The sequence below is a fragment of the Amblyomma americanum genome, chromosome 1, assembly GCF_052857255.1.
Source record: "Amblyomma americanum isolate KBUSLIRL-KWMA chromosome 1, ASM5285725v1, whole genome shotgun sequence".
NCBI classification, from domain to species: Eukaryota; Metazoa; Arthropoda; class Arachnida; order Ixodida; family Ixodidae; genus Amblyomma; species Amblyomma americanum.
Genome location: NC_135497.1, coordinates 263760789 through 263787890, shown reverse-complemented (window position 1 = coordinate 263787890; position 27102 = coordinate 263760789). Strand labels below are relative to the sequence as shown.

Genomic DNA, 27102 nt, shown 5'->3' with positions numbered 1-27102 from the left:
ACAAGCAGATATCTGCATGTGCGCCTGGCTGAGAGCACTTTCACTGTATAGAGAGGAAGGCGAATTTTCACCCGACACTGCACGTTCAATCTCATGAATGCAATCGGAGGACGACCTTTCTCTTTGCACGCCTGATTTCTGCGGCAGATTAGTGGTTTAGGGAAGTGATTAATCTGTCCTGATATAGTCGAGGCTTACTACATCAGCAAGGCTAAAAACAAGTGCCTGGCTAAACCGTCGGTGAACCTTCACTGTAAGGAATTAGTTTTTTAGATGGTTTACTAGTACTTCAGTGCCTTTTGATTGTTTTTTGCCCTCTCACTGCTTTGGGTTTTGCGTGCTTGAATCTCTTTGCAGGTCTTCTTTTGCCACTTTCGTTCAATAAAATTTCAGTTGTTAGACCAGCCTCATCTTGTGCTCATCTCTTCTCCTGCTTTGTGTCTTCCGGCTGGTTTTGAGATGTAATACTGAATGCTGGAAGACAGCCATTTTAGAGTCAAGTGCACTTATAATGGCCACAGCGATAATGAATGTTCATTTATTACAAAAAATAGTGCTTACTTCATTCATTTATGCATGAAGTATATGACACTGCATCAAAATAAAGGACTAAACCGCTAACCCTCATGGCCAAACTGGTTACAGCAAACAAAAGGACACCATAAACCTGCCCCACATGCAAAAGCTTGCACTTCAGGCCAATGCAGAAATCAGATCAGATCACTTCCCAAACTGCATGACACTGCCATGCAAAGAATGTGACAGGCAATAAAAGAGCAACAAAAAAGCGAACTGTAGGTAGCAGCCAATCTCATGCAGACAAGCTACAAGGTCAGGCCAACATAGACGTGGAAGAAATTTAAAAAAAAGCCACTACAAACACATAATTTTTATGGTTTTCCCAGCCCTTTAAATGGCAAATACTTTCCTGAAAAACATAACAAAAGCAGCAATTTTAATTCGGCAATCATTTTTTTCATGTACCTCATTATTCATGAAGCATGGGCGGCCATAGAGTAGTCAGATTAGTGCATGCGTTCCTAAGCAATGCCATGCCAAAAACTGTACTTACATAAAAAGCTTGCCTTACTGAGTGAATACCACTGGTCATCCACTAATTTCCCAGCCTGCTCCAGGTCCCTGGCAAAAATCACACGCAACTTGGTGGCTTGCACAACTTCCATGCAACTCTTGGTCTTTAGCTGGAAAAAAATTGAGGGATCAGTGAGATATCAAATTTTACATGCATTGCTTTGTTTCAATGACCGACTAAGAAAAAACAGCGGTTTCTGTGAGCGCAACTAGTTTTTCACACTAGCTTTCTACAGTAAACCACGTTTATCCAGACCTATTTCACACTGACTTGCTGCACGGCCCCAGCACTACTACTCTATGGTTTTAAATGCTTATTAGCTCTGAGCCCTTGCGCTTGCACTCATTAATGCAGAAAACCTCGGAAAGGGCAACCAGAGCTTCGAGCTTAAAGCCATAGGTATTCAGAACCTCAGTGGTCTGTGGGAGAACTTTTGGCTGGGTGACACAGTAGCAAATGCTGCTCCAGCTACTTTCACTCCATTGCAAAAAACTTGCACAGCAGAGGCCTGTCCTCCATTTTGCATTGCAGAAACAATCACTGAAATTCAAAGCACGCATACTAAATGCACACCTACCTTCCAACACAGCTTCATAATAAAGGGTATAATTATTGGAATGAAATACCAGTCAGTACATGTAGTTTTCAGTTTATCCAAAAATTATAAGCAACCGACAAACAATAAACATTAAAAGGGAAATAAAGTAACCAAAATTGCTTAAAAAATCTGTCAGAATTATGTGACATCCACTACACTCCAGCAGTTCTTCGGCATGTGCACCTTCAAACCACACTTTCTTACAGGCACATTTGCACAGAACTTGCATTGAACCTAATCTTTAAGAATCTTTATTGGTGAAACAGTAGAGAGAAACCAGGTTTTACTCAAAACGAAGGGCCCTACACATTGGATCACAAGCCCAGATGGTGCACTTGAGTCGCCTCTTATGCTTATGCAAGAAACAGGAACAGAGATATCTTGAATAAATCAAAAAAAGAGGAAGTGCAATGCATGTGTAATGCAGAGAAGATATAAGCAATACCACACTAAAACACTGGGAGGATTCCAAGAGTAGGTGAATGCATGAATGGGTGGCAATTAGATGGCTAAATGAGATTAGGAAATTTGAGGAAAAAGGGTGGTAGCAAGTGGCACAGGAGACAGTTACCTAAAATGAACTAGAGAACCATTGTTCTGCACTAATTTTAACAGCACATTCACACGACAGACAAAATCACTAACTCCAGGAAGGAACTGCGCATCATGCAACTCAATGTCAATCACCATTGGAAATGGCACCAGCACCGCAGACTGCACATGAGGAAAAGTAGACATATTTTTGCTCTCAACTTTGAGCAGCAGTCAGCTGCGCTTTTAAGAGCAAAGCTCTAAAGTACGGCAACATTGGCACTTTGTTTTACTGACATGAGGGTGCTTGTGAGCGTGCAAGTCCCAGGTTTGTTTTGCACCAAATGTGTTAATTGCGAGGTATGTTTAACTAAAGAGGGGCATCTAACATGGGCATCAGCTCTTCATTATTTCCCTTCTATATCCCTCCCTTATATCACAGTTCAAGTGTCCACCAAAATGTGAGACAGTTACTGTTACATTTCCTTGAATTTTCCTTCAACTAATTTTAAATTTTTCAAGTATACAGCTTTATGAAGGTAGAGGTACAAACTGTGCAGTATAACCATATGCTATGGCAATAAACCAGCAATAAATCTGTGCTGATAGCAGCTTGCCCAGTGCATTGCAAGGATGCTAAGCCATACAAGGATTGGTGTCATCGTGCAATTTTACATTACTGACTGACAATTTGGTCTCTGTATCAGAAATACTGGTAAACCATCATTGTAGAGCACAATGTTTTTAAAGGGATAAATGAACATATAGATCCTTTTCTAGGACACATATGCACACCAGGCAACAGGTGTGCAATGTCAAGGCACGTTTATGTTAACAGCAGCTGCGTCAAGAGCTACACCAGCGACTATATTTTGTACAAGTCTACAGTTCCGGTAATTATAAGCTGAGGTACTGCTGTGAAGTGCATGTAGAGTTTCATGCATTTCTAAACCTAGCTGCAAGCCTATATGGAAAGTATTTTTCTAAATAGGCAGCTAAGATATGCATCACTGAAAAAGAATAACTACCATGAACGGATCAGGAGGGATGACACAGCCGAAGGCGGGAAGCACGCATGGTCCAATAGATGCTGGCCGCTGGCAACTGCAAATAAATACATCCAGAGCAACAGCTGTCAGTGGCTGAAGCCATGTCATGAATGACAAGAGAGGAAATCGTCTACTGATTTAAAAACTAAACTTAGACGTAACATAAGTAAAAAAAACAATGAGCTAGCCCATGACAAAACAAATGAACAGATTTTATGTAATGCACCCATATACATTCTTTGAGAAGAGTCACAATAACTGTTGTAACCACACTGAAAGATGAGCTGGCTGAAATACCGCACACCAATTTGAATATAGGATGTGCAGGTTTTCATTAATTCCTATCATGCTGCCTTGCACCAATGTCTAGGTATTAAATTGAAAGTTGCAACCAGTCTGCCTTGGTTAAATGAGAAGAGAGAATGGAAAAAAGCATGCCTTCACTAGCAAGAAGCTTGATATCTCACAGCACAGCTTAGCATCACAGAAAAATTGCTAGCGCATTTAAGAAATCTGCATACAATTAAAAGCTGCACAAATTTGTCGACTGGCAATGCAAGTAAGGGCAACAGAAACAAAAAAAATACCAAAGAACACTGGTGAGAGCGGCGAAGGGAGGTCTGTGGGTAGGATCCCGTGCCTGGGAACAGTTCCGAGCTCAGAGAATCGCCGGCACCACAGCTGATGGCAAGCAACCAAGAATAAATAACAAAGCGAAAATAAGTAACAAAAAAGCATCGACAATGGCGAACGACTTGAATGCGGGCCGCAAAAGCGAGCGATATAGCAAAAAGGTAGAAATCCTAAATAATTGTGCAGTTGCATCTCCGACAGCTCGCAGTGCTCAGAAGGAGAGGAAGCATCAACGTTTACAGCTCAGGAGACGCAAGATTGATCTAACTTTGACATAACACTGCCTCAAAACCTGTTCCACTGGGGAAGCACAGACAAGTTTACAAATGACAAGGCGATGAATTTGAACTAGCCTTTCGCATGCGATCACTGTCTCAGAATTTAGTATGACGCATATTAGGGCACAAGCACTAATCCGATGAGTACTAACCCTGAGCAAAATAGTGCGGTGTCTGATCGCAGCTGGCCTAGCGCGAGCGCTCCGCCGCGCGGCACTTCTCGCTCACCGTCTTCTACGCAGTGCAAATCCATGTTTTTTCACCGAGTGTCGAAGCGCTAGCAAGCGAACTCTGTTGTGATATCTGGTGCCATTTTTATTTACCACAGCACGCGAGTACTAATTGCACATAAAGACAATGAGAACAACACTTGTCATGCAGGATATAGGCCCTGCTTTTTTGGCGCCGCATTATAGCTGCGGCAACCGCAGGCGGATTGCCTCCACTCACATTCGTATATAGCCGCATACAAATAGCGCGTGTGAATACAGATCATTAGCAAAGAAACGCAGAGCGGGACTCACCGGCCATGCGATTCATCCAGGCTTAGTAAAACGGCGCAGGAGTCTTCGTTCCATTTACAGATGACAAGACGTCCCAGCGCTGTCTTTCTTCATGGCTTACCCGTTGAAACTCGCCAATGTTGACAGGCCGAAATCCTGGTCGTTGGCTTCCAAAACACACTCCTCACTTTCCTATTGAATGAGTTCTTCACACGTGTCCGCCATACAAGTACTCAAGCAATGCCCCAAAGAGGCAAATAATACAAAACATGACGCGTCGGTTGCGCTGCAATGGCGCCGACGGCTGCGCTTTCGTGTCGGTGAAAAATTGAAACCGACAAAAAAATTTGTTTTTTAAACCATGAATATTTATATTATCTTCACAACAAAGACACTGCATTTATTTTAAATTATTTTTAGATTATTTAAGAATACTAAAGCGCTTTCAGTTATTTTTCCTGGCATGTCGTTTGTATAAGCTGCGATCCTGTGATCCCCTGAAGTAACCCGGATGCTCTAGCAGACGACGGAGCAGACGACGGTGTTGACAGAATGCAATTTCGTTTGATGCCAGATAAAATCACTAAGTTGCGACAAAACCAGCGAAGAAAAGCGCCGTATCTCAAGCTGGCGAATATCGTGGATAAGTTGAACGCAATTGGCACGATGGAGAGTAGCTGCGATGCATTAATTTGCGCGACACTGGCACGCTCACCGGAGATCATGAAACTTAACAGCTTAATCTGTGACCAGTACAAGCGGACTACTTTGATATCAACTGCGTTACGAAACTACGCCGATACTTGCGTCTCACTTTAGCTAATATGCAACAGCGGCTAGCACTCGCCGCATCCTGATCGCGTGTAGTTTAACAAGCAAGAGCCCACTAGCGCATCGAAGCAGCCGTGTTTTCGGGTTCGTATCGTTACGATAAATACGAGCTGTTTCGGCACGTACTGGAATTGAAGTTCTCAGCCGGTATGTCACGGACCGTGACGATGGCGTCGCGGACGATCTTAACTAAGACTCGCCGCAACGCAGCCAATAACCCAAGCATATGGACGTTAAAGGCTGTTCACCAGTACTGAAAACGTGGGCATAAAGTATCGCTCAGTCGCAGCGCCAGTCGCTCGCTTCTCGATTTTCCAGCCTTCCGAGTGGAGGTCGCAAGCTGTTGAGCCAATCAGTGAGCCAGCCGGAGTGAGCGAGGCGAGCTTTCGGGAACGACGCCGCCCGCGGGCGCGCCGGGCAATGAACTACGCGCTACCCCCTGGCTGCCCTAGTCGTCGCTAAGCCTAGCCGGTTTCACATCGATGCAGCAGCTGAGTGCACTTCGAAACTGCCTAGCGCTGAGGTGCTGCTCTCGTCATCGTTTTACTGTGAACCTCGTCTCATAGTAAAACAAAGATATGCTCGGTTTCCGTGACACCTTCAGGAGCAGAGCCAGCTGAGGCCAGGAGAGCCGCGATTGAGCAGCAGCAATTAAAGGCGCCGTGGGGAGACATTTGTTTGTATTCCTGTTATCGCTTCTACCAACGACTCGATATTGAACAACGATACTTCATCCGACGGCTTAGTATGGACTTGAACAAACATTACTGTCGCATTTTTCTGACGCTGGCGGCCGGTATTCAGGCTGGCATGCCGCGCCCGTACTATATTATGTCGCTCAACTGTATGGCCGTGGTGCACATCAAAACCCCCAGACATCCTCCTTTTCGCTCAGATTGTCATAGCACACAGTCACACTGGGACCAGAGCAGTTTAGAGGACCGAGCGCGGGTGCACCGGAGCTAGACTGTGTCAAAGCAGGCGAAACTCTTGAAAGCGCGCGGTGGACGTCAGTCCCAAGACTTTATTCTCATTTCGACCGAGAATCAAATCGGTTCAAACTCGCCGGCCGCCGCATTTCACCTTCGGCTGCATACGCTGCTGTCTATATTTAGCGACATTTTCGTGTCACCGTCATGAAATTTTCAGTGAAGGCAATGAACGACGTCGTAAAGTATTTTTTTTTTGCTATTTTATGATAAGCACCACGTCACTGCCGCTAAAAAAATTCTCCGCCAACACTGCATCAGTGTTGGACTTAAAAGCGTTAGCTACAAGAGCTTTAAGTGTTTAGATCAGGGTGCTAGATCGGGGTGCTCAGCAAACGTCGAGAAGACAAAATACAAACATCTGAGGGCGTTTCGTTTCGGAAACATTCGTTCTAAGATACAAGCAGCGTCATCTACTTCAAAGATTTTGCACTACTATTGCGATTTACAGCCACCTTCGCTATATCAGGTATGTTTCCTCCTTGTATATCAGTTAACGAATTTTATAAACGTGTGCATTACAACAAGACGAATTGTTTGACCGCATCCGGAACCCTCTGCGACAAACGATTAGGCCATATGGCTGTCTGGAAGTCCCCGGAATGCACGGTTTGGGTGCGAAAAGGTCGTCGGTGCGAATCCCACACATATTTTGGGCTTCATCTAAATATTTATTTTATCCTCAGGAACATGACAAGTCAAATGACACCACTTCGATTGTTATGCGTAAAACGGGCGGCCCCCAAATTTGATGCAAATGGGGGTCCCCGGGGTTCCACTTCGATAGCCGCTATACTGGCATATGTAAAACGGATCGAAGGTATCTGTGAAAACTGAGGCTCTACGCGCCGGCTGTTGCTTTGTAATATAGTGTGGTAACTGTCTTGGCCAATTTGACCTTCCCTGCAGACAGATTTGTCCTTGACAAACGTAAGTAGTAAAAGCTGACGCTCTTAAAACTGAAACGCAGAAAAATGATATCGGGGTTGCTTTGAACATTTATACGGAGAACTGCGTGCATGTATACATACATGCTGCCTTTGTGTAGCCGGATGGTAATGGCGAGTAATATTCTCTTATTGACGATTAACGACATTCTTTTCCGCGACGCATAGAAGTGTCCTTGGCCTTTTCTGCGCATGTAGTAGTAGCGGTACATTATGTTACATGGCTTGAACATGTCACAGAAGCCAAGAGGACACTGACTTTCAGTAGCGCCGTTCGACTTGCGCACACCGATTGGTGTGCAGGCGCTGTCGTGGCTGCAGCTACATGCCGCCACCGCAAGCGCGTGCGGATACGCAGGCACCGCTGGCTTCGTCGCTTGTGCATTACAGCTCTTTGGGCTTTCAAAGCAGCATTATACTCTTGAGCATGCACTACTTTCGTCACATTGTCATGTGTGAACAGAAGGGAATTAGTTGAGTGCTCGAGCAGTGCCTCTCCTCTAAGCCAATTCTCGTTCGGTGAGAGAGCCAGGTCGCGGGAAGCGAGTTGAAAACTCGATTCGCCAATGTGAATGAGCACTTCATTTCGCTCGGTGCCCGTCACCAGCAGACCAGAGCACCTCGCATCCTCTTCGCGACTCGCCACAGTGAACGCGCTTTGAAGCATCTTTGGTCAATTTGATCATATCGCTGTCACACGACAGCACGACAGTATTTCTAGAATTCTGCAGTAAAACAATTACCCTCACCAGAAATTTGTCGTATGACACATCCCACGATAGGCATCTATCGCGCGGCACAATCCACGACAGGTATCTGTCGCGCGACTCATCCCACGACAGGTATCTGTCGCGCGACAGGCCGCACGACAGGTACTTTTGTCGCGTGAAAAGAGGCGCGATAGAAGTCTGTCGCGCTACTGAACCCACGACAGGCAACTTTGCTGAGGCGCGCAATCTCTGTCGCGCGGCACGACTCCCTCTGTCGCGCGACAGTACCTGCGACAGAAACCTGTCGCGCGACAAATGCTGCGACAGGGACCTTCTTCACACGACAAAATGCAGGAAAGATGTCTGTCGTGCGGCAGAACCTACTACAAACAACTTTGTCGCGCGAAAGAACCCACGACACGAAGCTTGTCGCACGACAGAAGGCACGACAAGACAGCTTGTCTTGCGACACAAAATTGTGTCGCGCGACAGATGCGCGACAAAAAATTCTGTCGTGCGTTTTGATCGGGTGGCCCTTCAGAACGACGTCTTCAGGGCCATGTTTTTTGGGCACTTCGCCAGAGAAGATCGCTCGGACCTGCATCCGGACGGCGTTGAAGGGCTTCTACGGTAACCTACCCTCGCTCACGCTTCATTTATGTATTTTGCTCAAAAGCACTTGACGGCCTGTAATTCGTATTACATGCAGAAATATAAGCTTGATTCTATTGCAGTCTATTCTAACGACATTTGTAGAGGGGTCATTGAATTAACATGCAAGTAAAGAAGGGATTGCGATAAGTTAACACTTTATCACTAAAACAAAACTTGAAATGTCAGCTAAGAAACCAAACATAGCAAATACCCAGAAAGAGAAGAGTATCAGGGCTCAGTGCGGTGTGTTAGGCGCCAAACAAGGCGAAGTACGGCTCTGAACCCTGAGTCCTGCAAGCCTGCTTGGCCTACGGCCCACACGCTGGAGTCATCCACAGTTACCGTACTGATTCTATGAGACTTAAGCTCGCTGCCTGCTTGGTTATTCTCTCTAACGACCCTGCTGTGATCGCCCGCAGGCCTCTCTATTAAATGGTGTAAGGTCACGTGATGAAGTTCTCCATTACACTGCCATTAACAGCCCTAGATTTTTGCCGTGTCCTAGTCCATGCAGGTTCCAACCAGCAAATGTCGCATTCATAGCTTGGTTAAAGGATTACTTATTGGAAAGGTCTTTTTCCTTGGCGATGATAATTAATCAAGAGAACGACGTTTGGGCGAACGGCCTGCTTGTAAGAACGCTAAATCCATAGCGTGCTTATTACGGTACCCTGCCACCCAGAAACCATTAATGCCCACAACCAGAGCTTTGCCTTTGTGTTTTATCTCATTAGACTACAGGAAGCATTTCCCGCTTCTCATTCAAATAAGAATAAAGTGGGACGATTTTGATACACTTTTGCCTTTGTAATGACGACAACGGGCCCTATTATGCTCACCTGCTCTGCGACGCAGGTATATCTACAGTGGACAGTTCGAGGTGGAAAGCGTTCACCAGGCGACCTGCACCCGCAGCCCTGCAGTCAAATACATGGTGCCTGAATTGGCAGCCAGGTGCGTCGCATACGTGGAGCGCTATATGGAGCCCGATGACGTATGTCCGTTTCTGGACTACATCCTGACGATGGGCGAAGACGGCGTGGACGGGTGCGGCAAGGCCGTCCTCCACAACAATGGTCTCTTCGTTCTCGCGTCGAAGACGTTCGAATCCTGCTTGCACTACACCGTGAACTACATTCTCGACAACGTGCACAATGCACCCGAGATGTAGGTGCTGCAAGCCGTCCACGCCTGCGGCCGCAGGCAGTGTCTCGAGAGAGGGAAGGTTGGCGGAGAGCCAGCTGGCCTCCGTTCCGTGGTGTGGCCTTTCTTCCTCAAGCTCCGGTTTCTCGAGCTAACGGTGACCGAGTTTGTTCGCGGTCCTAACGTGTGGGGCATGCTGTACGCCGAGGAATCTCTGGCCATCCTTTGCGACATCATCGAGGAGGACTCGCTGCCCATGCCGGCTGATTTCTGCACCTTACGCACACAGCGCGTTTAGTGGCGGAGTCCGTTGATGGCACGCCCCGGTGCAAGTCGGCTTTGGGAACAAAACGCCGTTTCATTCAGAAATGCAAGGACATGTAAATTACGTTCACAGAAATTAGTGCTTGGAACGGAATTGCACCCTTCGGCGAGGCCTGCTTGATTAGTCCTTTGACATTTTCTCGAATTTTCGCCTTTAACGTTCGTTTCGCATTGTAACATGTCCTAGCGATAAAACAATATGAATAAAGAAAGCGGGTAAACGTTTTTGTTCCTTAAATCTTGGTACCGCAGTTGAATCTCACTCGGTCATTGGATATATTTTGTTTAGCACTCGTGCCTCATCGTGTTCATAATTGTCCGGCTGCATCGCTAAGCTGTTTTTCAATAAAATTTCGAAGACACCCAGTAGAGAAACTGGGGACCAGTTGGTTGATGGTGATTTAGTGGACAGGGTGAGAGTGCGAAAAATGAGGATGAGAAGCACTGACACAAGCGCGGTGTGTTTGTCGTCTCATCCTTTTTCATGCGCTGCTTTTTTTCAGCATGTAAAGCCACATGCGTGGTCCAAAAAATTTTTTCCAGGCGACATTAAGAAAATTCTCTAGCAGTGGTGCCGGGTTGAACAAAGCCTTCGCATTACTTCCCTTCTTGAACTCTAATCCTGTCTTCGTGCTCTGCGTGGCAGCCGCCGAATCGGACACAACTTTCGGCGCCCTCTCCCAGCACGGGTGATCCTTAAGGAGCAATGACGTGATAATAGCAGCAACGCGTGCTGCTACATGAGGCTGCGGGAAGGGGGCATGTCGCCCTCGTTAAAGTGGGTCGTGGTGAATACATACTGACCTTTGGAGTCCTACTTGAAGCTTTGGGCGTTGGAATCTGTGTAATGTTGCTTAGATCGTCGGCGGAGAATAATATAAAATAAAGTAATGCTGCAACCGTATTTTTGAAAATTTTTTTTAGATATGGCCGCCACAATGGCTCAGTGGTTATGGAGTTCGGCTGCTAACCCAAGAGACGCGGGTTCGATCCGGCCGCGGCGGTCGTATTTCGATGAAGGCGAAATTCTATGCGGTGTGAACCCAAGCAGCACGCCGGTAATGGCCCTGAACTGGTCGAATACCGGGTAAAATTGGCTCCAATAAAGGGCTATAATGGCATCAGACTGGGGCGCTACCCGACCCAATGTTAGAGCCAGTGCACGCCACTGGCTTTCCAATCAGAAGCCAGTAATGGCATACAAAGTTCTTGATTGACTTGAATGGCATTCCTTGGCTATTCGATATTAGTCATCCAAGATTCCTTATTGGCGTATATATCATAGGCAGCCGGCCCAACCCAGCGGCTATCCAGTATTTCCGGCCCAAGCTTATCCGCTGTTTATCACAGGCGTCCAGTGACACTCGCTGGCTACCCACTCTATCCCACCCAAGCTAATGCACTTGTTTTCGCCGAAGGCATCAAGCCACTCACTGGCTAGTGAATGCGTCCCACCCATGTACACCCACTGGTCGTTCACCGCATTGCATCCGGGTACACTGACTTGCAGTCCCATTATTAGTTTCCCGACACTGCTTACCGAGCATTCTGTGCTTCGCATTGTAAAATTCATCTATGACGAATGTTTCATTTTGACAACCATCGTCTATGCAGCGAGTTCGCAAATGCCACATTCTATTGTTAAATTCACTGAAAATGAGCAAACCGGCAATGAAGTGTAATGTTTGAACATTTATTAAAAACATAACAAAGAGCCGCAGGTCTAGCGGGCAATGGAGGCTGCGTGGAAGCGAATAATTAGCCCTGTAGGGTCTCATCAGGGCTCGACCGCCTCGTCAAAGACTCCGCTGCTGTAGCAGGGCCCGGGTTCGAGGGAGCGGCTGCAATCAGGGCAGGCCCAGGTGCAATCCCAGGCAGCTAGCACCTCAGCCATGAGCTTTTTGCGGCCGCCTACCTCAGTGAAGAGCTGCGTACGGCTGCCTGCCAGTGTATGCGGGGACAACCTACACAGCTGTCTTGCTCCTTTTTGGTGATGGCATCTGCACATAAAAACAGCAAAAGAAAACGTTATTTGGAAAAATGCATTTTAGACAATAGTAGCTAGGATAGCTAGTGCATGCAGTAAGGATCGGAAATAAAAATATCACCTGTGGCCCCTCTGCAGAGCCTTGTCAAAATAAAGGCTTTCTTGCGGAACTTGAGCTTGTCGGGGAAGGCCCATAAAAGCCTTCCCTACACTAACCGCAACCACTGGCAGCTTGTGGACCCCTAGCTGGAGGAGCTGCCGGCGCTGAAAACAAGAAGCAAATAATTCTGAATGACAATTTTGATCACAAAAATAGAATAGAAGTGCTCGGCTAGTTGGTGATGTATGTTAAGTCTTACAGTACAAAATGGAAAAGGAACAAGCTTGAAGAACCAGGGCGATCCTTCTCATTTTTTGCGAAAACATCTGCGTGTCTAAAGCGTGTTTCAACGTGCAGCCGCTTTCTACCGCCACCTAATGGACCAGCGAAGCATCCGGGGTTTGGAGGCAGAGGGGAAGCGTCAGAAAGGAATGAAGGGGCCAAAAAATACCCCCTTGCCAGATTGTGCTGGTGTCTGGACACTAGACGCGAAAAAAAAGGACATAAGGGAAAACAGATTTGATGCCCCAAAGAAAGGAAGATAAGAGAAAAAAATACAAAGGGGGAACAGTAAAAAAAAAAAAACGGACGGCAGCGGGCTGTAGTCCACCCATTCCCTCTCTCGGGGAGGCAGGGACTGAACAAACCAGCCGAAGGAATGGTGCCCTCCTCGGTCGCGGCGGCCGCCCGACGAAAACCGGAAGCTGCGTCGCCGCGAGCACGCTCGAAGGCGCGACGTGAACGTAGCCGCCGTCACTTAGAGAGGGATTACTTCGCCATGTATTACAGAATGAAAGCGAAGTCCTTACCTTGCTGCTACTGGCTCGCATTTCAGTCACCCTTCAGAAGGGACCGCGTTGGTCTCTGAATGTTCGGCTGAAAATAAATTATTTGTTGTGTCAATATTTTTCAAACTTTCGTTTCCTTTCAAAAGTCTACTTCATCCGTACGACTATTGCACAAACTCTCTGCTTCGAGAGAACTTCGCTGAACATGTACAGCTCGAAAATTATATGCAACGTCCGCCGGTGCACAAGGACCCAATGGTTTGCTGTCATTCAAGATGTGAATAGGAAAAGGAGCAAAAGTGAAGCGGCCCATGACAGCTGTATTCCATCTAAATGAAATGCCACACCCGAGGAAGAATTTCTTGAATGATATGTAACGTCCACATGTGCGCAAAGAACAATCGGTTTCTGCAATTGAATAAAATCATGAGCAGTAAGCGATAAAATATAGGCATAAAAAATTCACCTACAGAGGGTGTTTCATCTGACTTTATGCAATAAGTAGGCTTTATGAGTTATAAGAGCGCTTTTTCGGCATAAATTTGACAGTGGTGTCATGCATTAAATCAATGTTGAAAGCAGCTAATTGGTAGGCCGCTTAATTAATATTGATAAGTAAGCTTTTAACTACTACTGTTAAGCTTCCTAATTACTGAGAGGCGTGTTGCCCACCGTAAGTAGCTTACATATCATATATTGAATTTCGAAAACGCGGTTACCCTGGGCGCTCTGGCCCAAATATATTTGTCTACATGGCGCCAAATTACGTGCGCTTTCGAGCAGCTCATAGGCAAAGCAACTTCTCCAGCCAAAATAACAAAAAAACAACCAAAATTTGTTGGCCGAAGCGCCGAGGGTAAGCACGTTTTGAAACTTTAAAAACTGATTTGAATATCGCTGAAGGTGAGTTTACCGCCTCTAAATAATTAAGGAGCCTAGCAGTAATAGGGAAAAAGTTAATTATGCTATATTTGTTAACCAACCTGTCAGCACATCTTAGCTTTGTTCTGATATGCTACATTACTGAGAATGCTATGCCATAAAAAGTTTTATTGTGGCTCAAGAAGTCAATTTTAAAAGTTGCTGAAAGTGTTGCGAGAGCTAACTATTCTGCAGACTGCTGGTCTCGAGTTAATGTACGTGCGAAGCAATACCTACAAAAATTAAAATAAATATACAAGAAACGTACTCACGTATCAACCAGATGTCCCCAAATGGTTGGCGATACCTATTAAAAAAATCAACTGCAGAAGGGAAAAACCGGGTTCGAAGGGCTGTATGCTCCGGCAGTCAACCGAACTAGAGGTTACAGTGGGTCGCGGCAAGCCGTGAGAAACGGGCAGAGGGTGGACAGAACACAGAAGCCTCAAGAAGCTCGCAATGTCAAGAGAAAAGAATTTCGTTCATTCGGACGATGCGGTAAAGGCGGTATGCGGCGCGGGCATTAACCTCTCTGTGACGAGGCGCCGCGTTGAGAGGGGGGAGGGGGGGAGGATTGAAGGGATAGTAATGTGAAGGGCCCCTCGTGTGCCAGGAAGGAGGGGAAAAGGGCAAGAGGTAAACACGCACGCGTTTCCTCGCGGGGTGCCGGGAGAAGGAGGTTGCAATGCAAGTCAGGGAGGTCGTCAAGAAAAACGGGCTGCAAGCGGCGGCAGCCACGGATAGCCCATTGAAAATGTTCGCAGAACAACATGTGTCCGCGGTACTGCCAGTACTGGATTCTCTCTAAGCGCTGAGCACTGCAGCGCGCAGCTTCGCCATGAGGGCTAGAAAATAACTTTTGTTTTGTAGGATATTTCTGAATTTTAAAACGCGGGGTAACGCGGGGTAACAAAAAGTACTAACATCGCATAGGAAACATAGCTAATAAGTGGCAAAACTCGCCAATGTCTGTCGTTAAAAAAGAAGAGAGTAGAACACAACATGAAACCACATAAAACACACAACAATATATGAAAACTGTGAAACTAGAGAAGTTAGAAGAAAGAAATTTCTATGCGTTTCCCGAACTTTCCCGAAGTTTTGTACAAGAGATTTTAATGCGAAGCACTCTGTAGCTACCTGAAACACATTTCGCAATGCAACCGTCTCTAATGAGCGCGGACACCAAGCGAGCGGCCAGTGGTAGCTTGGCGAAGTACTTGAGACGATGATGATGATTAACATGTATTTATTTCATACAAGGTAGGATTTCTCTCGGTGGGCGCCTCATTTCAGGAGCCCATTGGTGGCTTCTGCCCTGTGGGCCCTTTCGGCCACTTGCTGCTGGACCTTAGGCTGCAAGCTGGACAGCTGTTCCTCCCACCGCTCCTTGCTTGGGCTTTCAACTCTCCCTAATGCTCTTCTTTTCTTGCAGGCCCGCATCACATGCTGCAGGTCCGCCTCCTCGTCGCAGAAGGCGCACTGCGCACTAAATTCGTCTGGGTACATTAGATTGTCTTTTTGTTTTAATGAATGAGTTCGACTGTGGTCGCCTGATTCTGACTTTCTTAATTAGTCCAGATCCCTGGAATCGGGTACTTCCTGCACAATCTCTAATGAAATGTGTTGTTGCACGCTACCGATGCTTTTGGGCCTGTCGACCCATCATGAGGGGTTTAGGGTAAAGGTGCTCAGGCTATGGCGTGTGTGCCCTCATTCCTTGGGTCGGCTTCGTGATATGGAATCCATATGATCTTGCGTGAGCTTTCAGGGTCTCCGTGGCTTCAGAGGATCCTGGCAGCTATCCTAGTTTTCTTCTCGTTTCGTTTCTGCACGCCTGTTGCGAATCTGTGACAAAACTGGCCATGCTCCCTGTCTCCGCATCCAGCACTATAGCTGCCTCCCCTTCTGCTGTTACATCTATGCAGCTGAGTGATGTGCACTTCATTACCTTCCGCTTGAGATTTTTGTCTCCAATGGTCACGACCCCCTTTAGGGGTCCCGCCGCGTATCTTGTGCCGTTTTTGCTTTCCCAAGCCTTGCGAACTGCTTTTGCTCGGGCCTGGCGTCGGCATTTGTGATGTGCAGCTAGGTACATATTCCTTGGTATAGGCGCTTCCTCGATGCCTTCTTGTGCCTATTTCGGCAGGCTGACTTTGTCCCGCCTGGTTGGTAGCGGGTTGATTCCCATGCGTTAAAGTACGCTCCTGTCTATTCTGCTACATGATAGCCTCATGAGTTGTGTGATTTAATGGGCTTCGATGAGCTCGTCTGTAGAGCTGTGGAATCCTAGCCGTAGTAGCCTGTCCGTGGACGCACTCCTAATGATGGCGTCCAATGACGCTTTCCTATTGATGACGTCTAGTTTTTCGTTGTCCGATTTCTTTAACTCTCAGAAGCGAGCCGCATAGAATATCCTGACGACGAAAGCCTGGACCAGCTTGATTGAGTCCTTATCCTCCACTCCTCTCCTTCTGTTTGTGACTCTGCCGATCATACGCGTGACATGATCCGTGATCTCAGCAAGTTTCCTGATAGCTGCCCCGTTGTTTTTCCTGTGTATCGTTAGTCCCAAAATATTAGTGCCTTGCACTTCCTTGATGACTTCCCTTCGATCTCTATGTTTAGTAGTGCCTGCGTAAAGTCCCGCACTCTTTTCCAGAAGGTCAGTAGCACTGATTAGTTTGTTGTCCATCTGAGTCCACACTCCCTCACGTATGTTTCTACCATTTCGGTCGCCATCTTCAGGCGCTCCTGGAGCACCTGAAAGTGGTTGCCCCTTATCCTGGTGGTAATATCATTCGCATAAATGGCATGCTTGAGCCCGCATATCTTGTACAGTCCTACTGGCTGTCCCATCATCGCGATGTTGAACAGTAGTGGCAAAAGCACCGACCTTAGGGGGTGTTCCTGTCTGCCATCTCGATTATACTCAAGTTGCCTGCCCCTAGGTTGATCTGCGCCGAGATACCACTTCACAGTCAAAAGAATGAAAAAGACGAGATGGGGCCTCGCAAGCGATCAGCACCCACACAACAACAACAACACCCACAGAACAGGAGCTAAACGATAGAAGACGTCAGCGTGCAACCGCCGACCGCCGCCAATACGGAGCGAATGACGATGCGCCTTCAACAGATGCGTGAGGCCGTCTGGCGATGGCACCGCGAAACAGCCGAGGAAAAGAGACGAGGCTCGAATATATGCGTGCATTTAGGCTACGTGTTGTGCAAGAACAATCGCCTACTGCCGGGGCCGACGCCTACCTTGCGAAGCACCTCATGCAGGACGGGTTCGGAATGTCGTGCACTGTGTGCGTTAGGCTGTGGTTCACGTCGGTCGTCACACGTGTACAAGAATTACACCCCGAGACACTATCAAGTGCGTTCCGAACCGGAGAAGCCAATAGCTCGTACTTTGCTCATCGCGCAAGGAAAGTGTATGCGCGAGAGAAATCCCCAGACTGTCTAGAAGCAATAGCTTCGTTACACGGATGGATGTATAAAGAAAACCCAGAATGAAGAAACTGCCCAGTCAAAACGCACTACAGGATTCTAAGACAGAAAATTTCTGTAGTCTGTAGGCTTGTCGTATTTTGGGCATGTCTTGTGTAGTCTGTCTTGTCTTCTGTAGTCTGCCTTGTCTTATGTAGTCCTGTCTTCTGTAGTCTGTCTTGTCTTTTATAGTCTGTCTTCTGTAGTTTGTCCTCTCTTTGTAGTCTGTCTTGTCTTCTGTAGTCTGTCTTGTCTTCTGTAGTCTGTCTTGTCTTCTGTAGTCTGTCTTGTCTTCTGTAGTTTGCCTTGTCTTCTGTAGTATGTCTTGTGTAGTGCTCGTACACTGTGTAACAGTCGTTACTGTCACCTGTCAATTAACACAGGATTTCTGTTCTGGAGTAGGCTATGCACAAAAATGCACAGCTTGTTAATGGTCGCCTGTCAATTAACACAAGCTTGGTGCATTCCAGAGTAATTCGTGCACAAAACCACTAGAATTGAAATGAAAATGATCAATATTTATTTACTGTTTCGTGCTTTTTTTTCGAGCTTGCTGATGCATGCTGTCCAGCGTTGTCCTAGCCGCAGGTTCCTAGATACATCGCCCATGAGCCAAGAAAAATGGTTTTTGTCTTCGCTGAAAAAAACAAAAAATAGAGATCACCCCTGCTACCTGTGCAAAAAAAATGTGAAAGCGTTGATGCTTCCTTGACACTGGTCGCCTTTCAAATTTGGCGCCATGGTTGTTTTCTCGTTGACTTGATTGGTTATCAATTAACTCTTATTTTACCCTAATTTCATCCCAGCAACGATTTCAAGTTTTCAAATTTCCCTCCACGGATCGTTCCTGCCCACTCACTGAATACCCGCCCAGTCTAATCACGCGTTCATTGCCTTTCGCTTCTCAATAATTACCTAATTGCCTCTAATTTATCATTCTTTTTCCTATCTCCTGGTTAAGTATAGGACACTTATCACTGGTCACGTGATTGCTCATTTCGAGTTTTCAAACTTGGCGCCAAGCTTCGGCTTTGTCCATACTTCCAGTTTTTCAAACTTGGCACTACGCTGTAGCTCCACCTACTTTCAGCGTTTTCAAATTTCGCGGCACTTTTTCTCTGGCCCAGCCACTTTTTGGACATTTTTGGCTGTAAATAATTATCCGATTATGAAATTTTCTTTTCGAGCAGCATCCTCACATCATCCTCTGCCAATTACACAACCAATCATATGACGCTATCTCTTCTGAGTTGCCCACAACTGCTGCGGACACGATCCCCGGCAACATAGCCTAGTAAACTTCTCACTTTATTCAAAATGTTGTAATACTGAACAAGGCTTATGACTGGCCGAGTTGGTACTGACTCACCTTAAGACCAGCCAGAACACACAAGAAGACATGAGCTCAAGAGGCGGGACTAACAAAAATTTAATTGAAGATTTTGATTATTTGATTTGTGAGGGTTTAACGTCCCAAAGCGACTCGGGCTATGAGGGACGCCGTAGTGGAGGGCTCCAGAAATTTCGACCACCTGGGGTTCATTAGCGTGCACTGACAACGCACAGTACACGGGCCTCTAAAATTTTGCCTCCATTGAAATTTGACTGGTGCGGCCAGGATCGAACCTGCGTCTTTTGGGACAGCAGCCGAGCGCCATAACCACTGAGCCACTGCGGCGGCATCATTGAAGGAAAGCCGCAAAAGGAGACCCGCGAAGAGATACAAGGACACAATAACCCAAAGCAGTGAAAGGGCGAAGTGCAATCAAAGGTCACTGGCATACTAATGAATCATCTAAAAAAGCAAATTCCTTACGGTGAAGGTTTTCCGATGGCTTAGCCACACGTGTCCTTAGCCTTACCGATGTAGTAAGCCTCAACTATCTACCGACAGATTTATCCCTTCCATAAACCACTGATGTGTCGTGGAAATTAGGCGTGCAAAGAGACATGTCATCCTCAGATTTGCATTCACAAGATTGAGCATACAGTGCCAGATTAGAATTTGCCTTCCCCCTATAGAGTGAAAGTGCTCAGTCAAGTGCAAATTCAAATATCTGCCTGTCTGCCCATATTAGTTGCAGCCATAAGGCAGTGGAACGCAATAAACTCCATTACTTGTGCAAGTGGTGAACCTTTTTTTGTGACACTGTCCATTGTGGACAAGTACCCAGTTTTATCAAGCCTTTTTAATGGCGGCGCAAAGGCCTCCTGTCTTGCACTTCGCTGTTAAGACAACAGCAGCATTACGCTTTCCCGCGACTTTCTTGAGACTGTGAAATACTGTGGAGGTAAGGTGTATCAGCATCATCGGAGTATGTGCTCCTTACCCTTGAGCGAGTGAAAACATACTATGACAGGTTGTTGAGATGGGCAAGTGGGAACCCAGCTGCTTGGAAACCTGCTACAAGAATGCATCCTCAGCAGTGATGGCATGACTTATCTAAAGCTGATGTCATGCACACGATTGCACACCCATCAAGTGTTTCCATCTTTACTGACCTTAACCAGCGACAAATACACCTCTTCACCATCCTTCCCCAACAACGAGTGGTCCGACTCGTAGCTAAAAAGAGCCTTCCCCGATCTTTAGCTGTAGCCCCGACAAACATATTCGTCCGCAAAGTGCAAGTCTGCATCAAGAAACTGCTAACGGTTCTGCTTAGACAATTCTGATGTAAAAGACAGACCTTGACCGCATGCCTTAAAGACTCCTAAAACATCTTGTGAAAACTTGTCTGAGCCTTCTATGTGCAGAAAAATTACAGTCATGAACATAACGAAATGCTATTATGCCAAGGTCTTCCAAACAGAGCTCTAATGCCTTATTGACTTTAGACAAAAAAATGTTGCTGAGCAAAGGTACGACCTGCGTGTAAATACCACCCTGCCAACTGACAAATGCGGATTTGCAGTAAAAGGACAACAGCCCCAAGAAGCCAGCAACCGAAATCACGCAATCATCTGTAAAAGCATGTTCATTGTTCACCCTGATGCAGTTTGCACATACCTCAGAGGTCTATCATGTGACAATGAATAGTGCAGGCCCTCCATGTCGATGCTCACTGCAGAGCACCTGCCCAGGTTGCTGTCCACAAGAAACTAGAACTCCACAGAACTCCACTTTTGTGAGTTGGCAAGGCGGTATTTACATCATAAATCAGGCATATGCAGAGTGTCCCAGGTTGCACTGTTCCTCCGCGACATTCTTCTGTCCAGAGTCGATACCGCATCAAAGCCCTGTTTGGACGGCCTCGGCATAGTAGCATTTCGTTATGTTGATAGCTACCTAATTTTTTTGCACAAGGAGGGCTCAGATAAGTTGGCACAAGACGTTTTAGAAATCTTTAGGCATGTGGTCAAAGCCTATCTTTTAGGTCTGAATTTCACTAAGCATAACCGTTTGTAGCTTCTTGACTTAGACCTTCGCTTTGCGGACGACCACATATGTTGGCGCCAAAGCCCAAGATCAGGAAGCCTCTTAGCTACGAGTTGAACCACTCGAGGCTGGTGAAGGACAGGTTGGCAATCACATGCATCACGACTGCTTTATGGAAGTCAAGCCATCACAGTGTTTAGAATACATTCTCGGAGCAGGTTTCCAAGCCAACGGCACCTGGGTTCCCACTTGCCCATCTTGCGCACCTGTCAGAGTGTGTTTTTACTCTCTCGAGGGAACGGAACACCGTTCACATGATGCTGACGTAGTTGAGCAGCACAAAAAGACGGGCTCTATACCTTACCTCCACGCCATTTCGCACCATCCCAAGAAAGTTGCACCAAAGTATGATGTTGCTGTTGTCTTGACCGCTAAAAGTAAGGTAGGAGCCCTTTGCTTCTCCATTCAAACTAGGCTTGATACAACTACGGGTAATCGTCCGCTATGCACAGTGGCAGATAAAAAATGTTCACCACTTGCAAAAGTAAACCGGTTTTTTGCATTCGACTGCCTCGTAGCTGAAACTACTATGGGCAGACAAGCAGATATCTGAATGTGCGCCTGGCTGAGAGCACTTTCACTGTATAGAGAGGAAGGCGAATTTTTACCTGACACTGCACGTTCAATCTCGTGAATGCAATCGGAGGACGACCTTTCTCTTTGCACGCCTGATTTCTGCAGCACATCAGTGGTTTAGGGAAGTGATAAATCTGTCCTGATATAGTTGAGGCTTACTACATCAGTAAGGCTAAAAACAAGTGCCTGGCTAAACCGTCGGTAAACCTTAACTGTAAGGAATTAGTTTTTTAGATGGTTTACTAGTACATAAGTGCCTTTCGGTTATTTTTTGCTCTCTCACTGCTTTTGGGTCTTGCGTGCTTGAATCTCTTTGCAGGTCTTCTTTTGCCACTTTACTTCAATAAAATTTCAGTTGTTAGACTAGCCTCATCTTGTGCTCATCTCTTCTCCTGTTTTGTGTCTTCTGGCTCGTTTTAAGATGTAATACTGAATGCCAAAAGAAAGCCATTTTAGAGTCAAGTGCACTTATAATGGCCACAGCTATAATGAATGTTCATTTATTACAAAAAATAGTGCTTACTTCATTAATTTATGCATGAAGTATATGACACTGCATCAAAATAAAAAAAGGACTAAGCCTCTAACCCTCATGGCCAAACTGCAGTTACAGCAAACAAAAGGACACCATAAACCTGCCCCACATGCAAAAGCTTGCACTACAGGCCAATGCAGAAATAAGATCAGATTACTTCCCAAACTGCATGACACTGCCACGCAAAGTAAAGATTGTGACAGGCAATAAAGGAGCAACAAAAAAGCAAACTGTAGGTAGCAGCCAATCTCATGCAGACAAGCTACAAGGTCAGGCCAACATAGATGTGGAAGAAATTTGAAAAAAAAGCCACAAGCATATAATTTTTAAGGTTTTCACAGCCCTTTAAATGGCAAATACTTTCCTGAAAAAACATAACAGAAGCGGCAATTTTTTTTTTGGCAATCAATTTTTTTCATGTACTTCATTATTCTTGAAGCATGGGCGGGCATAGAGTAGTCAGATTAGTGCATGCGTTCCTAAGCAATGCCATGCCAAAAACTGTACTTACAGAAAAAGCTTGCCTTACTGAGTGAATACCACTGGCCATCCACTAATTTCCTAGCCTGCTCCAGGTCCCTGGCAAAAATCACACGCAACTTGGTGGCTTGTACAACTTCCATGCTAGTCTTGGTCTTTAGCTGGAAAAAATTTGAGGGATCAGTGAGATATAAAATTTTACATGCATTGCTTTGTTTCAATGACCGACTAAGAAAGAAACAGCGGTTTCTGTGAGCGCAACTATTTTTTCACACTAGCTTTCTACAGTAAACCATGTTTATCGCGACCTAATTCACACTGACTTGCTGCACGGCCCCAGCACAACTGTGTATAGCTCTATGGTTTCAAATGCTTGTTAGCTCTGAGCCCTTGGGCTTGCACTCGTTAATGCAGAAAACCTCGGAAAGTGCAACTAGAGCTTCGAGCTTTAAGCCATAGGTATTCAGAAGCTCAGTGGTCTGTGGGAGAACTTTTGGCTGGGTGACACAGTAGGAAATGCTTCTCCAGCTACTTTCACTCCATTGCAAAAAACTCGCACAGCAGAGACCTGTCATCCATTTTGCATTGCAGAAACAATCACTGAAATTCAAAGCACGCATACTAAATGCACACCTACCTTCCAACACAGCTTCATAATAATGGGTATAATTATTGGAATGAAATACCAGTTAGTACATGTAGTTTTCAGTTTATCCAAAAATTATAAGCAACCGATAAACAATAAACATTAAAAGAGAAATAAAATAACCAGAATTGTTTAAAAAATCTGTCAGAAGAATTATGTGACATCCACTACACTCCAGCAGTTCTTCGCGTATGTGCACCTTCAAACCACACTTTCTTACAGGCACATTTGCACAGAAATTGGGTTGAACCTGATCTTTAAGAATCTTTTTTGGTGCAACAGTAGGAAGAAACCAGGTTTTACCCAAAAACGAAGCACCCTACACATTGCATCACAAGCCCAGATGGTGCACTTGAGTCGCCTCTTATGCTTATGCAAGAAACAGGAACAGAGATATCATGACTAAATCAAAAAAAAGAGGAAGTGCAGTGCATGTGTAATGCAGAGAAGATATAAGCAATACCACACTAAAACACTGGGAGGATTCCAAGAGTAGGTGAATGCATGAATGGGTGGCAATCAGGTGGCTAAATGAGATTAGGAAATTTGAGGAAAAAGGGTGGTAGCATGTGGCACAGGAGACAGTTACCTAAAATGAACTAGAGAACCATTGTTCTGCACTAATTTTAACAGCACATTCACACGACAGACAAAATCACTAACTCCAGGAACAGACTGAGCATCATGCAACTCAATGTCAATCACCATTGCAAATGGCACCAGCACCGCAGACTGCACATGAGGAAAAGTAGACATATTTTTGCTCTCAACTTTGAGCAGCAGTCAGCTGCGCTTTTAGGAGCAAAGCTCTACAGTATGGCAACATTGGCACTTTGTTTTACTGACATGAGGGTGCTTGTGAGCATGCAAGTCCCATGTTTGTTTTGCACCAAATGTGTTAATTGCGAGGTATGTTTAACTAAAGATGGGCATCTAACATGGGCATCAGCTCTTCATTACTTCCCTTCTATATCCCTCCCTTAATCACGGTTCAAGTGTCCACCAAAATGTGAGACAGTTACTGTTACAATTCCTTGAATTTTCCTTCAACTAATTTTAAATTTTTGAAGTATACAGCTTTAAGAAGGTAGAGGTACAAACTGTGCAGTATAACCATATGCTATGGCAATAAACCAGCAATAAATCTGTGCTGACAGCAGCTTGCCCAGTGCATCGCAAGGATGCTATACCATACAAGGATTGGTGTCATCGTGCAATGTTACATTACTGACTGACAATTTGGACTCTTTGTCAGAAATACTGGTAAACCATCATTGTAGAGCACAATGTTTTTAAAGGGATAAATGAACATATAGGTCCTTTTCGAGGACACATATGCATACCAGGCAACAGGTGTGCAATGTCAAAGCACGTTTATGTTAACAGCAGCTGCGTCAAGAGCTACATCAGCGACTATATTTTGTACAAGTCTACAGTTCCGGTAATTATAAGCGGAGGTACTGCTGTGAAGTGCATGTAGAGTTTCATGCATTTCTAAACCTAGCTGCAAGCCTATATTGAAAATATTTTTCTAAACAGGCAGCTAAGATATGCATCACTGAAAAAGAATTACCATGAACGGATCAGGAGGGATGACACAGCCGAAGGCAGGAAGCACGCATGGCCCAATAGATGCTGGCCGCTGGCAACTGCAAATAAATACATCCAGAGCAACAGCTGTCAGTGGCTGTAGCCATGTCATGAATGAAAAGAGAGGAAATCGTCTACTGCTTTAAAAACTAAACTTAGACGTAATATATGTAAATAAAAAACCAATGAGCTAGCCCATGACAAAACAAATGAACAGATTTTATGTAATGCACCCATATACATTCTTTGAGAAGAGTCACAACGACTGTTATAACCACACTGAAAGATGAGCTGGCTGAAATACCGCACACCAATTTGATTATAGGATGTGCAGGTTTTCATTAATTCCTATCATGGTGCCATGCACCAATGTCTAGGTATTAAATTGAAAGTTGCAACCAGTCTGCCTTGGTTAAATGAGAAGAGAGAATGGAAAAAAGCATGCCTTCACTAGCAAGAAGCTTGATATCTCACAGCACAGCTTGGCATCATAGAAAAATTGCTAGCGCATTTAGCAAATCTGCATACAATTAAAAGCTGCTCAAATTTGTCGACTGGCAATGCAAGTAAAGGCAAGAGAAACAAAAAAATACCAAAGAACACTCGTGAGTGCGGCGAAGGGAGGTCTGTAGGTAGGATCCCGTGCCTGGGAAGAGTTCCGAGCTCGGAGAATCGCCGGCACCACAGCTGATGGCACGCAACCAAGAATAAATAACAAAGCGAAAATCAGTAACAAAAAAACCATCGACAATGGCGAACGACTTGAATACGGGCCACAAAAGCGAGGGATATAGAAAAAAGGTAGAAATCCTAAATAATTGTGCAGTTGCATATCCGACAGCTCGCAGTGCTCAGGAGAGGAAGCATCAACGTTTACAGCTCAGGAGACGCAAGATTGATCTAACTTTGACATAACACTGCTTCAAATCCTGTTCCACTGGGGAAGCACAGACAAGTTTACAAATGACAAGGCGATGAATATGAATTAGCCTTTCGCATGCGATTACTGTCTCAAAATTTAGTATGACGCATATTAAGGCACAAGCACTAATCCGATGAGTACTAACCCTGAGCAAAATAGTGCGTTGTCTGATCGCAGCTGGCCTAGCGCGAGCGCTCCGCCGCGCGGCACTTCTCGCTCATCGTCTTCTACGCAGTGCAAATCCATGCTTTTGCACCGAGTGTCGAAGCGCTAGCAAGCGAAAGCGTATCTCTGTTGTGATATCTGGTGCCATTTTTATTTACCACGGCACGCGAGTAATAAATGCACATAAAGACAATGAGAACAACACTTGTCATGCAGGATATAGGCCCTGCTTTTTTGGCGCCGCATTATAGCTGCGGCAACCACAGGCGGACTGCCTCCACTCACATCCCTATATAGCCGCATACAAATAGCGCGTGTGAATACAGATCATTAGCAAAGAAACGCAGAGTGGGACTCACCAGCCATGCGATTCATCCAGGCTTAGTAAAACCGCGCAGGAGTCTTCGTTCCCCTAACAGATGAAAAGACGTCGCAGCACTCTTCATGGCTTACCCGTTGAAACTCGCCAATGTTGACAGGCCGAAATCCTGGTCGTTGGCTTCCAAAACACACTCCTGCTCACCTTCCTATTGAATGAGTTCTTCACACGTGTCCGCCGTACAAGTACTCAAGCAATGCCTCAAAGAGGCAAATAATTCAAAACACGACGTGTCGGTTGCGCTGCAATGGCGCCGACGGCTGCGCTTTCGTGTCGGTGAAAAATTGCAACCGACAAAAAAATTTGTTTTTTAAACCATGAATACTTATATTATCTTCACAACAAAGACACTGCATTTATTTTAAATTATTTTTAGATTATTTAAGAATACTAAAGCGCTTTCAGTTACTTTTTCTGGCATGTCGTTTGTAGAAGCTGCGATCCTGTGATCCCCTGAAGCGACCCGGATGCCCTAGCAGACGACGGAGCAGACGACGGTGCTGACAGAATGCAATTTCGTTTGATGCCAGATAAAATCACTAAGTTGCGACCAAGAGAGCGAAGAAAAGCGCCGTATCTCAAGTTGGCGAATATCGTGGATAAGTTGAACGCAATTGGCACTATGGAGAGTAGCTGCGATGCATTAATTTGCGCGACACTGGCACGCTCATCGGAGATCATGAAACTTAACAGCTTAATCGGTGACCAGTAGAAGCGGAGTGCTTTGATATCAACTGCGTTACGAAACTACGTCGATACTTGCGTCTCACTTTAGCTAATATGCAACAGTGGCTAGC

General features: G+C 45.6%; 1 protein-coding gene across 1 annotated transcript; it reads right to left on the bottom strand.

Annotated features, from left to right (window-relative positions):
• Positions 1–617: 617 nt before the first annotated feature.
• On the bottom strand, positions 618–26577 carry LOC144117177 (uncharacterized). The gene is made up of 5 exons (XM_077651227.1): positions 26286–26577; positions 25433–25526; positions 24823–24898; positions 1086–1202; positions 618–635 (listed from the first exon to the last, which is right to left on the bottom strand). Exons 1-5 carry the CDS (start codon positions 26299–26301, stop codon positions 618–620), a joined length of 321 nt encoding a protein of 106 aa, XP_077507353.1. The 5' UTR covers positions 26302–26577.
• Positions 26578–27102: the final 525 nt, after the last annotated feature.